The sequence below is a fragment of the Bombyx mandarina genome, chromosome 18 (assembly GCF_030267445.1).
Source record: "Bombyx mandarina strain Sakado chromosome 18, ASM3026744v2".
Classification (NCBI taxonomy): Eukaryota; Metazoa; Arthropoda; class Insecta; order Lepidoptera; family Bombycidae; genus Bombyx; species Bombyx mandarina.
Genome location: NC_143224.1, coordinates 12,052,236 through 12,066,951, shown reverse-complemented (window position 1 = coordinate 12,066,951; position 14,716 = coordinate 12,052,236). Strand labels below are relative to the sequence as shown.

General features: G+C 38.0%; 1 protein-coding gene across 1 annotated transcript in view; it reads right to left on the bottom strand.

Moving 5' to 3' along the window:
• The window catches only part of LOC114253410 (uncharacterized), a 29,723-nt gene that overhangs the window by 14,330 nt on the left and 677 nt on the right, over positions 1-14,716 (bottom strand). Inside the window, exons 2-4 of the mRNA XM_028188313.2 lie at positions 7,282-7,492; positions 1,330-1,692; positions 252-440 (exon numbers count right to left, since the gene is read on the bottom strand). Coding sequence (XP_028044114.2) covers positions 252-440; positions 1,330-1,692; positions 7,282-7,492 — 763 coding nt within the window. The remainder of the gene's footprint in view (positions 1-251; positions 441-1,329; positions 1,693-7,281; positions 7,493-14,716) is intronic.

The following is a 14,716-nucleotide window of genomic DNA, read 5'->3' as shown; positions in this document are numbered from 1 at the left end:
TAAATGCTAAGTGAAGTTAGTATAAATCCTCGAGGCTACTAACGTGGGTAAGCAAAACAACGCACCATTCATTCTGGCTTGAGCAGCCAAAAGTCGGTAATGCTGACGTCATTATTTTAAAAAACAACATGGCATCAGCAGCGCCGCCATAGGTAATGTAGATGTAGCCATGAAATTTTAAAGCAATTCATATCGTAGTGGTTTAAAAAGCTACATCTGTAAAGGCAGTGAGCTAGAGTTAAACTACTCACCTATAGGAGGCACTATGTATAGTAAACTAACATCTTGGTTCTTCAGTACATCGAAAAAGAGATTGGCCGAAAACTTTGACATTGTGACCAGTTTGCAGCCTTTAGACAAATGCCCCATTAGACTTATCACGAGGCCATATATGTGAATGAAAGGGAGGATACATGGAACAATGTCTTGATTTGATAACCCTGAAAATTTAAGGTTACGGATTAGATTTTGGTCTATTAATCTTAGACGGTAATCCGTGTAGTTCTAATAATAGGTTGGGGAAAAAGTTTCTTCGAATTTTTTAAGTAAATTCCCAAGATTTTTTAATATAGTTTTGCATTTTTACCTTTTTTGTAGTAAAATATTAAAATGAATCTAATTTCTTCATTAGATTCACTCATCTTGACAGTATGAAAAATAAATAAAAATCGCACATTTTCCTAATTTGAATTTGGAATTATCTTCTTTAAAATTTAAACCCTTAATGATACCATAACCAGCCTGATACAAATAGTATATCCAAACAGATTTTATTACATGTTGATACGTACTATAATCCGAAAAGACTTTTTCCCCAACCTATTATTAAAAGCCGGATAATTTCTAATATTTATTTTAGTAAATTCTAATAAAGATACATTTCTCAAAAACTGTGCAAGCTGCCAAGGAAAATAACAAACACCATATTCACAAGAAAAATTACAGGACTATCATCCAGTATTGGCAAACTGTTACATTATTCTGAAGTAGATGTTCACGATTCACTTCCACGGTGAAGGAATAATCGTGTAATAAAAATCAAACCCGCAAAATTATAATTTGAGTAATTACAGGTGGTAGGACCGCTTGGGAGTCCGCACGGGTAGGTACCACCACCCTGCCTATTTCTGCCGTGAAGCAGTAATGCGTTTCGGTTTGAAGGGCGGGGCAGCCGTTGTAACTATACTTGAGACCTTGGAACTTATATCTCGAGGTGGGTGGCGCATTTACGTTGTTTATGTCTATGGGCTCCAGTAACCACTTAACACCAAGTGGGCTGTGATATCGTCGACCCATCTAAGCAATAAATAAAAAAACCAACCAACTCACCTGTCGCCAACTGAGGAAAACAGTTTTCTTTCATATGCATACAGACCATTCCCGCAATAAGGTTCCTGTATGTGATCTCTACACCTTTAGGCATACCCGTAGTTCCACTAGAAAAAGGTATGCACGCAACGTCGTCGTCTTTCTTTTCGATTTTGTCTAAAACACCGTTATCTATCTCGGCTTTTTCAGCTAGTTCGGAATATCTGATTGTGCCGCTAGGTATCGGTGAGCTTTGATCGTCGATCAGGACTATTTTGGCATCGCTTTTAGCGAATTTCAAAGCTTTCGTCACGTTATCGTAGCATTCGGCAGCCGTGATGAACAGTTTCGGTTCAGTTATTGCCACTTGATGACCGATGTCCGCTGTAAGAGGTAAAATTATTTATAAATGTCCATTAGTATTAGAGATTGTTGAACTTTAATTTGATGGACTGGTTTTAGCGAATATTATCCCACAGACGATAAAATAAGACAAATAAATGTTCGTCAGTATTAGAGATTGTTGAATTTTAATTTGATGGACTGCTTTTAGCGAATATAATCGCACAGACGATAAAATAAGACAAAAACAACATTTTTGTCCATTGTTCTCTATGTGAGAACCTTCTAAGAAATAAATAAAATATAAGTTTTACATTTCGCAATTACAATGATATGTAAAATAGTGTATCTCATTATTCAAATACAATTCAAAGATATTTTAAACAAATAACATTTAATTATGGCAACACTTTGAAATTAAATTTCTCTTAAATCTTGATTTCTTAAAAATCCCTATTTACTTACATTACCTAATGCAAAACATACCATCCTTACATCTTTCAAAGCAATCTAAAAGGTGATAAGATATTATTCGCTGCAAATAAACTGTTAGGTGTAATAATTATCAATACCGCCTTTTATGACTAACACGATACCGATAACATTTACTATGAAAAACACGTTGATACAAAGTAAAAAGATAAGTAAACACCAAGTTCTCTTATTTGTCATCAAATATATATGTAATTACTAAAAGTCGTGGTAGAACTGTAACTTTGAAATTTTTTCTCCATAAATTACATAATATGACATGCTAATATTTGACTTTGCGTATCCCGTTGTGTTTCTCGCCGGATCTTCTCAGCGGGTCGCGATTACGATCCGGTAGTAGATTCACTCGCGAAGCAGCTGCTCTTGAGTTGTTAGGTCTCCTTTGGAGGCGCTCGGGTAGTTGTTAGCAAAACCCACCCCTCCTGGCTGAGCCCTTGCTTGCCCACCTGTCCTGGTCAAACTGGAAAGGCCACCAGTAATCCTTCAATCCCATAAAAAATATTTGCGTATTTTAGCAAGTACTATTTGCTTGGAACAAGCAAACCAACATATATCATATATAAATAATTTTTTTTTAATTTCTTATATACCTACATTAAGTAAAAAGAGTGTCGGAAATGGATAATTCGTTTACGGTTCCAAATTGTTTTTTGTTGTGTGTTTTTTTTTGTTTGTTAGTTTGGCACAACTGTTTTCCGTTTTGCCGCCGAGTTTGAGTTGCATCTGTTATTTATATTAAACCCTGTACTGTTCTTAGTTATATGATGTATAGTGTGTACTGCGAATGTTATACTGGATAAAAAAATCGAACATAGAGTTTGTCTGACACTAAAAAGGCTTACTGTGAATAGACTCTGTCAAAATTTCCCACTGAGTTTCTCGCCGGATCTTCTCAGTGGGTCGCGTTTCCGATCCGGTGGTAGATTCTGCGAAGCACTGCTCTTGCTAGGGTCAGTGTTAGCCACACTACGGTTTGAGCCCTGTGAGCTTACCTACATACGTTAGGGCGAAGCTGAAATAGCCTCTCAACCTTTGTAACTAAAGTTAACATCGCAAAAGTGAAGGAAATAGTAACTGAAAATCCCCGTTCAAGTTTAAGAGAGATAGCCGTTGAACTTTCTATGTCTCACAAGTCGAACCATAGTATTAAATAATCACTTTGGCATGAAATATGTTGCCGGTCGGCTATCCCCAAAAGACCTGATGTTTCTCCAAAAAATTCAACTGCATAAGAGTCGCTGAGGGCATGAGTAGTACGTGTCAATCCAGATCGAACATTCACAAAACGTATTGTTACTGATAACAAGACGCGGCCACGAGTTTGCAATGCAAACTTTTTTTTTAATGATTGGAAGATTACTGGTGGCCTGGAGGCCTTTCCAGTTTCACCAGGACAAATGGACGAGCAAAGGCTCAGCCATGAGGGGTGGGATTTGCTAACAGCTGTCCGAGCGCCTGCGAAGGAGATCTAACAACTCAAGAGCAATTGCTTCGCGAATGAATCTACTACCGGATCGGAATCGCGACCCGCTGAGAAGATCCGGCGAGAAACTCAGCGGGCTGATGCATGGGTTAGGTTGCACGTCGACCTCTTTGTCGAGCTCGATGAGTACGGTTACCGGGGTCCCTAAGCCTGCTCCTAGTGCTAGAGCTGAAGGCGTCTAATGCAAAGGTTATTGGATCTCATGGATCCGTAAGGACGTGTAACATGCAAACCAGTCAGCAACAGTCAGTGACAGTTCGGAGAGACGCCCTCCAACTGAACTGAAACCGAAAAAAACACACCAAAGTTGATCAAAAGTCAAAGTCATGTTGACTGTTTTTCTTTGATTATCGCGGTGTTGTAGGTACATTCGAATTTTTGCGGTAAGGTCAAACACTAAGTAAATAATATTATATTTGAGCGTTATGTGGCGTAAAAGAGTGCAAATTCGATGAAAAAGGGCAGATTTGTGGAAAGAAAATTCTTGGAGTTCGCACAACGATAACGCGAAAGGCCGTCATAGTGAACGAATTTTTGACCAAAAGCTCAACAAATACCATCGAGCAGCCGCCTTATTTAGTAGTCTTCTTTTTTTTGCTAAACTAAAATTTCCACGTGTTCGTGACACCGGTTTTCATTCGGTAGAAGAGATAAAAGAGAATTCGCTGCGAGACGTGAACTCAATTCCGGGAAAACCGCTTAAAAAAAGTTTTGATAATAGGATTATTATTTGGCGTTTGTGTGTTGTTTCTGAAGGCAGCAGAAGAAGGAAGCATACTTTGAAGGTAATAAAACAAATTTGGATGAATAACATTTTGTGTACTATTGACCTTTTTTCTGGTATTCTCTTGACAGAATAGAATTTCAATAGATTGTGTGATGAACTCACGGTCCACAGACCAACAAGACTACCACCACTTACCTTAATAATAAGATCGAAATTTTAACTATATTGGACAGCGGCTGTTCCACTCTTCTGATCGAGGCGAGTGAATGCATGATGGCAGAATTAGGCAGGTTACGATCTTACAAGACTCCCTACCATCACCAATAACTAAAACTTGGGATTTGTTTGAGTTTTATCATTATTAGCTATTACATTATTATTACTTTGTGGAAGTTGTTCGTGAATACGTCAAGTGAGTAGTTCAAATATTCGTTCAAATAGTGAGCTACCAACAATATTCTAGACCTTACTGATGGTAGGTACCATCACCCTGCCTATTTCTGCCGTGAAGCAGTAATGCGTTTCGGTTTGAAGGCTGAGGCAGCCGTTGTAACTATACTTGAGACCTTAGAACTTATGTCTCATTTATGGCGCATTTACGTTGTAGATGTCTATGGGCTCCAGTAAAAAAAGACTATATAAATGTGATAGAAGATAAAGTTCTTAGGGGTTCGTTCTTTGCAAAAAATTTCATAACCACTCCCGAAGCAGTATGAGGTCGTGAGGGAGAAACGAAACTGGAAACTGCGTTTACAAGCAGAAAGCAATATAGTAATTTGTATTTTTTTATTGTCTTGTAGGCAGGCAGACGAGCACACGGCCCACCTGATGGTGATTGGTTACCGTCGCCCATGGACTTCAGCAATGCCAGGGGCAGAGCCAACCTGCTGCCTACCGTTTTTGCAACATTTGCAATTTAAAATAAATACTCCTTATCTTAGTATATACTATTACTATATATTACTATATAATATTATATATATAATAATATTATAAAGAGGAAAGATTTGTTTGTTTGTTTGTTTCGAATAGGCTCCGAAACTACTGAACCGATTTGAAAAATTATTTTTCCATTAGAAGCCGACATTGTCCCTGATGAACATAAGCTACTTATAAAAAAAAAAAAAAAATTTTTTTTTGTTTCATGTTTGTTTTAATGTTTCCGAAGCGAAGCGAGGGCGGGTCGCTAGTTATTTTATAAACTGATTATCGGCAGTCAATTCAAGCGATTTGAATACTAGCCTGCGTGGTTAGTTATAACACTTAACCAACCCACAACTATGTATTTACGCAGTAGTTAAAACTCCAATAAACTCCATAATGTAATCGAGTCTAAACAAACGTTTAACGAAAATTAATGTACCGAATGTTCTTTTTAAATACACTCCATTATTAAAAGTGTTCTTATTTAAACACTAAAGTAATTTATGGTATAATTTTAAAGTAATTTATGGTATAATTTTAACGTACCTACTTACATACAGTTGAATACAAAAACACCGAGACCTATGATATCATAAAATTCATAATCTTTACCACATACAACGAAAAATGACGAATATTGCCGTATGCTTGTGAAAATCTTTTAATACGATGTAATCTGTAAACCAAAGTGCAGAAAAAATTTTTTTTTTTTGGCTAGTTTAGGTAATAATGATATAGATCAGCCTTTCCCAGCGCATGGGACTACGCCCCCACGCCGCCTCTTTCCTTAATCATCGCCGTAAAAGTCGTGATCACCCTTCTTATCGAATTACCAGTAGCCTAGAAACTTCTGGTTTTGTCGGCCTGGTAGGCGGGTTCACAGTGCTCAGCCTGAGAAACTGGTAGCATCTGACCTACCAAAGGCAGTACTTCGCTCACTCTACCACCGGATAGGAATTGCGACCCACTGAGAATTTGCATTGATTATCTAAAATATTATATTAGAGTGATACCTAATTAAAACACAAGATTAACTATCATCACGTAACTATTCATTCTACTAAATTTATTTCATACAAGTAAATGAAATACACTAATCATGCAAAATTGCATAATTTTTACATGTATGTTTGTGTTCTTATGTGTTTATTTTCCTGACATAGTAAGAGTTACAAGTCGCCATCGAAAGTAAGAAGTCAATGTATGAGGCGATGAGTAAATTAACTCTCAGACACAGCCCACTGAGTTTCTCGCCGGATCTTCTCAGTGGGTCGCGTTTCCGATCCGGTGGTAGATCCTGCGAAGCACGGCTCTTGCTAGGGTTCGTGTTAGCAACATCGTCAGGTTTGAGCCCCGTGAGCTCACCTACTAAAGTTAGGGTTACGCTGACATAGCCGCTAGGGTTATCAGCTTAGGTAGGAAGAAAAAAAAAAAAAAAAAAAAGTAAGAAGTAAGAATATCATTAACATTGATTGATTGACTCATCAATTAAATATGCATTATATTATATTATAATTAACTTACAGCACTAATGGTCAGGTCGTGATAAAATATCAATGGAACCACAAGAGAATTAAAAAATCATCAATATCGATAAACCTAGAACAAAGTTTTGAGGTAGCACACGCATGAAAGAATACAGACAAATTGAGAACCTTCTCCTTGTTTTCGGATGAGTTGTTATAAAAAAATACATGGAAACGAGACATTCCCCGATTAATCATGGTAATACAATAATCGGAAGAGGGCCAACCCAGCTCTAATAACAGACTATTAAGCTTTGAGATTTATCGATACATCTGTTATAGAGCACAGACATCATTTACCACGATATATTGGACAATTTTTACAAGTATAAGAACATCCAGTGAAATGTTTTGCGACGAGTGCTGTTGGACGTATGTCGGTAACTCTTGGTTGCTGTTGGTTACCCGTAACTCTGTAGTGGTTCAAAGCGGCCAAATGCGTGCTGATCTAACACCTTAGCAAGAATTCAAGAGCTCACCTTCCTTGTAAAGAGGATTGACAGTTGTCAGTATACACCCAGCCTGCATTGTCCCGAAAGCAACGACAGGAAACTCGGGACAGTTCGGAAGCATTACCGCGACCACATCGCCTTGATTTAACTTCAACTTCTTCAGCAGGGAAGTGGCAAATGCTGATGTGTTTCTCTGAAGCTGTGTGTATGTGTACGTCTTCTTTGTTTCCGAACTTTCCTGGAATTGTTAGTTCTAGTTAAATTTCTTTTTTGTAATTAGCTGGGTAGATGAGAATACATCATCTTATGATGAGTGATCGCCGTGACTCATGGACCAAATGCGACAGAGGTCATCGAGCCCTTGTCTGCAGCTGTTTGACTGTGTATTTACACGATAGAGGAGGACAAATTGATAAAATAGATCTGTCCAACGACATTGCGCGCCATGTGGCGTGATGATTCAACATTATTCAGACAGTATGGCCGGTGCACAAATTGATAGCAAAAAGTTTAGACCTAACCTTTTCGTTTTCCAGATGGGTTAAGGAAACAAATGCAGAAAGCGGTCATTCTTCACACGGCATATATCGTGAAAGGGAGAACCTCACTTTAGAGCCATAAGACTATAACAAATATACTTACTGCATGTTTTACTTAATAATCTGGTATATTCTTTATGGTTCTATTTTTTTTGCTCATATGGGTGCATGAGCTCACAGCCCACCTAATACTAAGTAGTTACTGGAGCCCATAGACATCTAGAACGTAAATGCGCCACCCACCTTGAGATATAAGTTCTTAGATCCCAGTATAGTTACAACGACTGCCCCACCCTTCAAGCTGAAACGCATTGTGGCGGGTAGCCATCATACAACGCAAGATATTTGACAGATGCCTGAATCTCGCTTACGACATTTTCAAGATAAGTTTGCATAATATATACAAGTTCCGAACAACAACATTTGGACCGTCGGTCTGCCGAGCAATATCACCCGCTCGGAGGAAGATCTTCCCTCCGTCGTTAAGCCTTCCAAACTGGTGACCCCGACGTGATCACATCCAAGAGATGTCTAGTTCGAGTGGAAGTGATACAGAGAAATCGCAAGTTAACACGCGGCCACGGCGACACGGTAAAATGGCGTCTCCGATCGCAGCGACAGACTTAGCAACTATTTCGTCGCCACCCTTTACATTCACGTATCCCACCTTTTTGGTCTGAAAAACCAGCTATATGGTTCGCCCAAGTCGAAGGACAATTTGCAGTGATGCGTATTACCGATGATGCGTCCAAATTTTACCACATCCTGAGTACCTTAGACAGGCAGTATGCAGCTGAAGTTGAAGATATTCTTACCGGCCCACCTGACCACAATCGACTCAAAGATGAGCTCATCAAGAGACTGTCAGTGTCGCGGGAGAATAAAGTTAAGCAGTTGCTCATGCACGAACAGCTCGGTAGACCGACGGTCCGAATGTTTTTTTTTTTTTTTTTTTTTTTTTATGATTGAAAGTTTACTGGTGGCCCGAAGGCCTTTCCAGTTTCACCAGGACAGGTGGGCGAGCAAAGGCTCAGCCAAGAGGGGTGGGATTTGCTAACAACTGTCCGAGCGCCTCCGAAGGAGACCTAACAACTCAAGAGCAATTGTTTCGCGAATGAATCTACTACCGGATCGGAATCGCGACCCACTGAGAAGATCCGGCGAGAAACTCAGCGAGCTGATGCATGGGTTAGGTTGCACGTCGACCTCTTTGTCGAGTTCGACGAGTACGGTTACCGGGGTCCCTAAGCCTGCCCCTAGTATTAGAGCTGAAGGCATCTAATGCAAAGGTTATTGGATCTGATGGATCCGTAAGGACGTGTCTAGGGCGTCGACGGTGACTGGCTCCTGCATGATCAGGATTCGGGGAGTAGTCAGCGGCGGCAACGATAGGTCCGAATGTTGTTGTTCGGAACTTGTATATATGTAAGCTTATCTTGAAAATGTCGTAAGCGAGATTCAGGCATCTGTCAAATATCTTGCGTTGTATGATGGCTACCCGCCACATTATTCCATTAACATTGTTTTGTGTTTGTAAACATAGCGTAAATGTAACTATAGTTTCTTTATTGTGAACTAATAAAAATTAACGACTTCATGTTTTTCAGATAAAAAAAAAACAGATAATTGTTAATATTGGTAGCAAGCGTTCCTTCTCGGGCTACATTGTGATACGTTAAGATAATTATATATTTTATTATATATTTCCCTAAAATTTAGAAATGAAGTATGAAATTCAATATTTATATTCTTGAATACCTCCCGTCCACCTGTGTGTTCAGTGTGAGTTTTTGAATGTTCTCGATACTGTGAAAGTTAACTCTATTTTGTATGCAGTTGGAACAGCGCCCCTGGCGGCAAACGTTTCAACTACATATAAATTTAAGTTAACTTTTACGCTATCGAGAACGTTAAAAAACTCGCACTAAGCACACAGGTCGTTAGTTCTTACGCCCGTTAACAGCAATGAGTAATAAATTTCAAAAGGTGGTAATCGTATATTAAGTCAATTAAAACTGTCCTATGCACGTATACGATCTGCGTCTCCTCAAGTACTTCGGACACGTGGCCCGACAAAATCCTGAGAACTTGGAAAAATTAATAGTTGTAGGTCACGTGGAAGGAAAGAGAAGTCGAGGAAGATTGCCAACCAGGTGGACGGACATTGTCAAGGAGGCCACAAACACCAGCGTCCCGGGCGCCATTAAGCAGGCCGAATGCAGGCAACATTGGAGGAAGCTGGTGCAAAAACTGGACCAAGGTGGTCACGACCCTCAAGTAATGAGGAAGCGACAAAGAAGAAATACACGTATATTATTTTAAAAGACCGTTAAGTTTCTCTATATATAGCTGAGCGGTTGACATCATCGCGTATGCCAAAAACGCAGAGTAGAGATGTAGGCACAAATTCAAAGACAAAACCGTGAATAGAAACTTGATTTCGTACAAAAGCAGTGTAAAAATTACCACAAATAGAACGGCTCTGTTTTTATCGTCTATTAGAGAAATTAGGTTTTAGACGTTCAACAGAGTACATGTTGATTCTCTTAGTTTGCCAGTTAGCGCATGAATAAATAGGTCGATCAAATTTTTTAAATAACAAACACTGTGCTACTCTCACTTTCGATAGAAAACAGTCAATGAACTTGTTTTGGGTCGAAACAGTGAATAAAAAAATTGTTTAAGTATAATTGTTCTAGATCATTAGAAAACGTTCAACTCGATTAGTCTCTGAGATAACAGAAGGCATACGTGGCTTGTTATTGTAACTATACTGAGACCTTAGAACGTATATCTCAAGGTGGGTGGCGCATTTACGTTGTAGATGTCTGTAGGCTCCAGTAATCACTTAACACTAGGTGGGCTGTGAGTTCGTTCAGCCATCTAAGCAATAAAAAAGAAATTGGCTTATTGTCTCGTTAGTTAATTGGATATTGAACAAGCAGCAGCGGTAGGCGATCATATTATTTTTTCCCTACCTATTTTCTAGTAGTCTCATGTGCTACACGCGGATGGGTAGGTGAGCTCACGGGGTCAACCTGAATGAATTTGCTATCACTAGCCCTAGAAAGAGCAGTGCTTTGTGCAGAATCTAGTACCCGGATCGGGATCGCAACCCACTGAGAGAATCCGGCGAGAAAATAAGTGGTCTGTGTCTATGGAATTGAACCTAATCTAGTACCAGACTCGAGACGGATTCTCGGTCGGAGTTACTATTTTTATTTTCTATCATATTTCACCAAGAACTAAGCTAATATTATCTAAATCGCTATTTTGTCAAACTAATAGTTTTTCAAAGAAAATATTATTTTTTGTTGGGCCAGTATAAAATTCTGACATTTGGTAGAACTGTCAAAAAATGCAAAAAAAAAATATTTTTGGACAAAACTACAATTAAAAACAAACATCTCGATTAGTTATAGTTAGGCAAAAAATCATTGGTTTCAATTTGGACCATTACCATAATTACGGGACACCCTGTATATATGTATGTATGTTATTGCACACGGTTCTGCATTATTCTTCCACTGCGCAATCACGTGTCTCTGTCTTGGAGCAGCATCGCCGTTAGACTAATGCAACAGAGTTTTCTCTGTTTGAATAAAATTTTCATTTATTTCTTGTAACAAAAGATATTGATTGTTTAGACTTACAGGTCACCAGCTGCGAGGCCAGTAGCTGAAGGTCATTGAAACATAGCGTCGTTCTAAAGTCCATGGCAGTCCATTCGGAGAATATTCGATTGTTTTAGTGTAGAAACAGATACGAAGATACAATACGTTTTTTGTCTCATGTCTCAAAGTCAGGGACGATGTAACACCGGGATTAAATGCTTATCTATCCTTCTACAATACTATTAAAATCGACTTCTCTGTTTGTTACTGTACTGTCTGTTATATATTACAAAAGCCTTTTAACAGTTAGCTTCGTATAACAATTCCACAATCAAACAGTGAGGATGAAATTTCGAAGGTCAGCCACAGATACTGAAGGCCAATGACCTCAGTGATAGTCGATTACGATAAAAATAGCCTACGTTAGGCATACGTAAAGTTTATTATGTCTTAGTGTGTATATAATTCAGCAGTAAGACCCATATTTTGGTTCGTTCTTGTAATATACCAATGAGGGAGTCCGTATAGAGTTCCTTCTGTATTTCGCGGGAAAATCGTGTTTTGGATCACTCGTAATTAACACCACAGTTGAGACAATAGGAGTTTTATTGTTGCAGCGGCTTACACAGTTTTAAGTTGCATCATTATATTTTCGTCCCATGTCCTTTTTAAATTTTTGGCGGTAAAATCTTCTTTTTCCCACCTCTCGTGCGTTCCAGCTTACGCATCATAAAAAGGTGCGTTCATAAACGCCACACCAACATATCTGATTCTATCCATCGGGATATTTTTGTTGTTGTTATCAAAATTGTATTAAGGTAGCTACTAGGAGTCACTTTGAGACATTAAATCAAAGTCTTCCGCCTTCAAACTGAATTGCGCTACCACTGCGCGCCAGTAATACAATGTTTTTTCCCCTACCTATTGGCTGATAGCCTAAAAGGCTATTCCAGCTACTCCCAGACGGGTAGGTGAGACTACGGGCTCAACTTGAGAGAATTTGCTAACATTAGCCCTAGCAAGAGTAGTGATCCGCAGAAACTACCACCGGATCGAAATCGCGACCCACTGAGAAGATCCGGCGAGAAACTCAGTGGGCTGGGTCTATGGGTTAGTTCGCTCGTCGAGTTCGACGAGGACGGTGACCGGTGCTTGAGAGGCCTAAAGCACCGACAGGACATGTTTCGGACGCTGGTGGCTTTGCGTTGCCCCGTCGCGGTCGCATTAGTAGAATGGTGGTACAGGCTAGCGATCCGCTCTACCAGTACACATATACACAGTGGATGAAGTAGGCAGGGCAATAGCTCCGACCGACCGATAACTACGTCAACACTTATTCCATACTATGTCTTTATTTATTTGCCTTCAACGCACCAAGCGACTTTTATGACGCACGCTTAATAATGAAAATTGAATTAAATTGTGATAGATCTAATTAATTTGTGTACTTGTTAGCGTTATATTTGTGTTCTTGTTGATTTTGATATATTCTTATTATTATTAACTAGCTTGATTATCTCGTTTTTTTTTGTAAGCAGAATATTGTATAAATTATTTTCTGTTATTATAATCATTATTGTAAATCGACGATTTTTTGCTGCTTATAAGACTATAGTGGTAAAAAAGCATCAACAACAAACAGCAGTTAATTAACTATTTTGCTGCGGATCCTGGTTCAAAACTGATAGAATTTGGACACAAAAATAAACAAATTTTAAGTATCATAATTGCTTACGGTAATGTTGTCAAAAAATATTGTTTTATAAAAGAAATAACTAAGTTTTATACATGACAAAAACAGATACATAAAAAAACCGTGATTTTTAGTCAGGGCTAACCATAATTAATACAAACGTCTTAAACATGGCCCCTTTTATAGATTTCCAAAGTACAAAAAACAGCCATTGTTAAGTTAATCTCACAAGGTTTTACTCGTCGAATATATTTTTTGAAAATCGCACCTATTATATTTTAATAATTATTTACAAAAATAATTGAATTCGCATTTAAGTTTCTTGGCTCACGTAATGTATGTACATAATTATGTACAATTATTGAATTAAGACAGTACATTCGACTCTGGATTTAGAGTTTCACCTTCTCAGACAAGTGCTAATTTCTTATCTCTTGTAATTTGGGGTTATTCCAGTTTGGGAGGCACTTTTTATTCTAGTTTTATCTTGTAATCTTTAGCTGGTATTTAGATTTTGTAGGAGTCGGCGCCGTTATCGAGAACTTGTTGTCAAATTGTAGACTTGTTTATCCGGTTATTCTTGACATATAAAATAGCGGTGTGTGAATGTTAGTTTTAATAAAATATATAAACCACATATAAAATAAATAACATATAAAAGTATATCTAACTCTTTATTCCATTAACATTGTTTTGTATTTGTAATCACAGCGCTAAAATGTAGCTATAGTTTTTTTACTTTATTGTGAACTAATAAAATTTTACCAACTTCTTGTTATTAAGATTTTAAAAAAAACAGAAACTTGCTAATAGGTATTTGTAGCAAGCGATCCTTCTCGGGCCACATTGTGATACGTTAAGATAATTATATATTTTATTATATATTTCCCCGAAAATTTAGAAATGAAGTATGAAATTCAATATTTATATTCTTGAATTCCTCACAGTCCACCTGTGTGCTCAGTACGAGTTTTTTAACGTTCTCGAAAGCGTAAAAGTTAACTCAATTTTAAAGGCAGTTGGAACAGCGCCCCTAGCGTAAACGTAGGCAAACGTTCCGACTCCATACAAATTTGAATTAACGTTTACGTTACCGAGAGCGTTAAAAACTCGCACTGAGCACAATGATGTCAAGCACTTATCGGAACAACAGACATCTTTTTTTTTCCTACCTAAGCAAAACAGCGTGGGTTGCATGTTATCAATAGTTATAAATATTTTATGAACAGATATGAGTAGAAGGGTTATTTTGATAATATCCTGAAAAGCACCCGACGCTTTTTTTTACAATAAAACCTTTTTTTTCTTACACTATTTTTAATTCAAATTTATTAAAATTTATATTCTGTTTTTTTAGTTGGATATTCTATAAAAGCGTATTTTTTTTGTTTTTTTAAACTTTTATTTATTTCTCTATTTTTATATGTAGCGTTGAAAGCTTACGGCTGTCTTTATAGGGCTTGTACCGAGCTCAGAGGTTTCACCGACTAAAATTTGTAAAATACGAGATTTCTCCTCTTTAACAAACTGTTTTGTTATTGGTACAATGAATTTGTGTTCATTAAAATTCGCTCGGCTACTGAGGCGAGACGATACGATTAAAATGAATTTAAAAA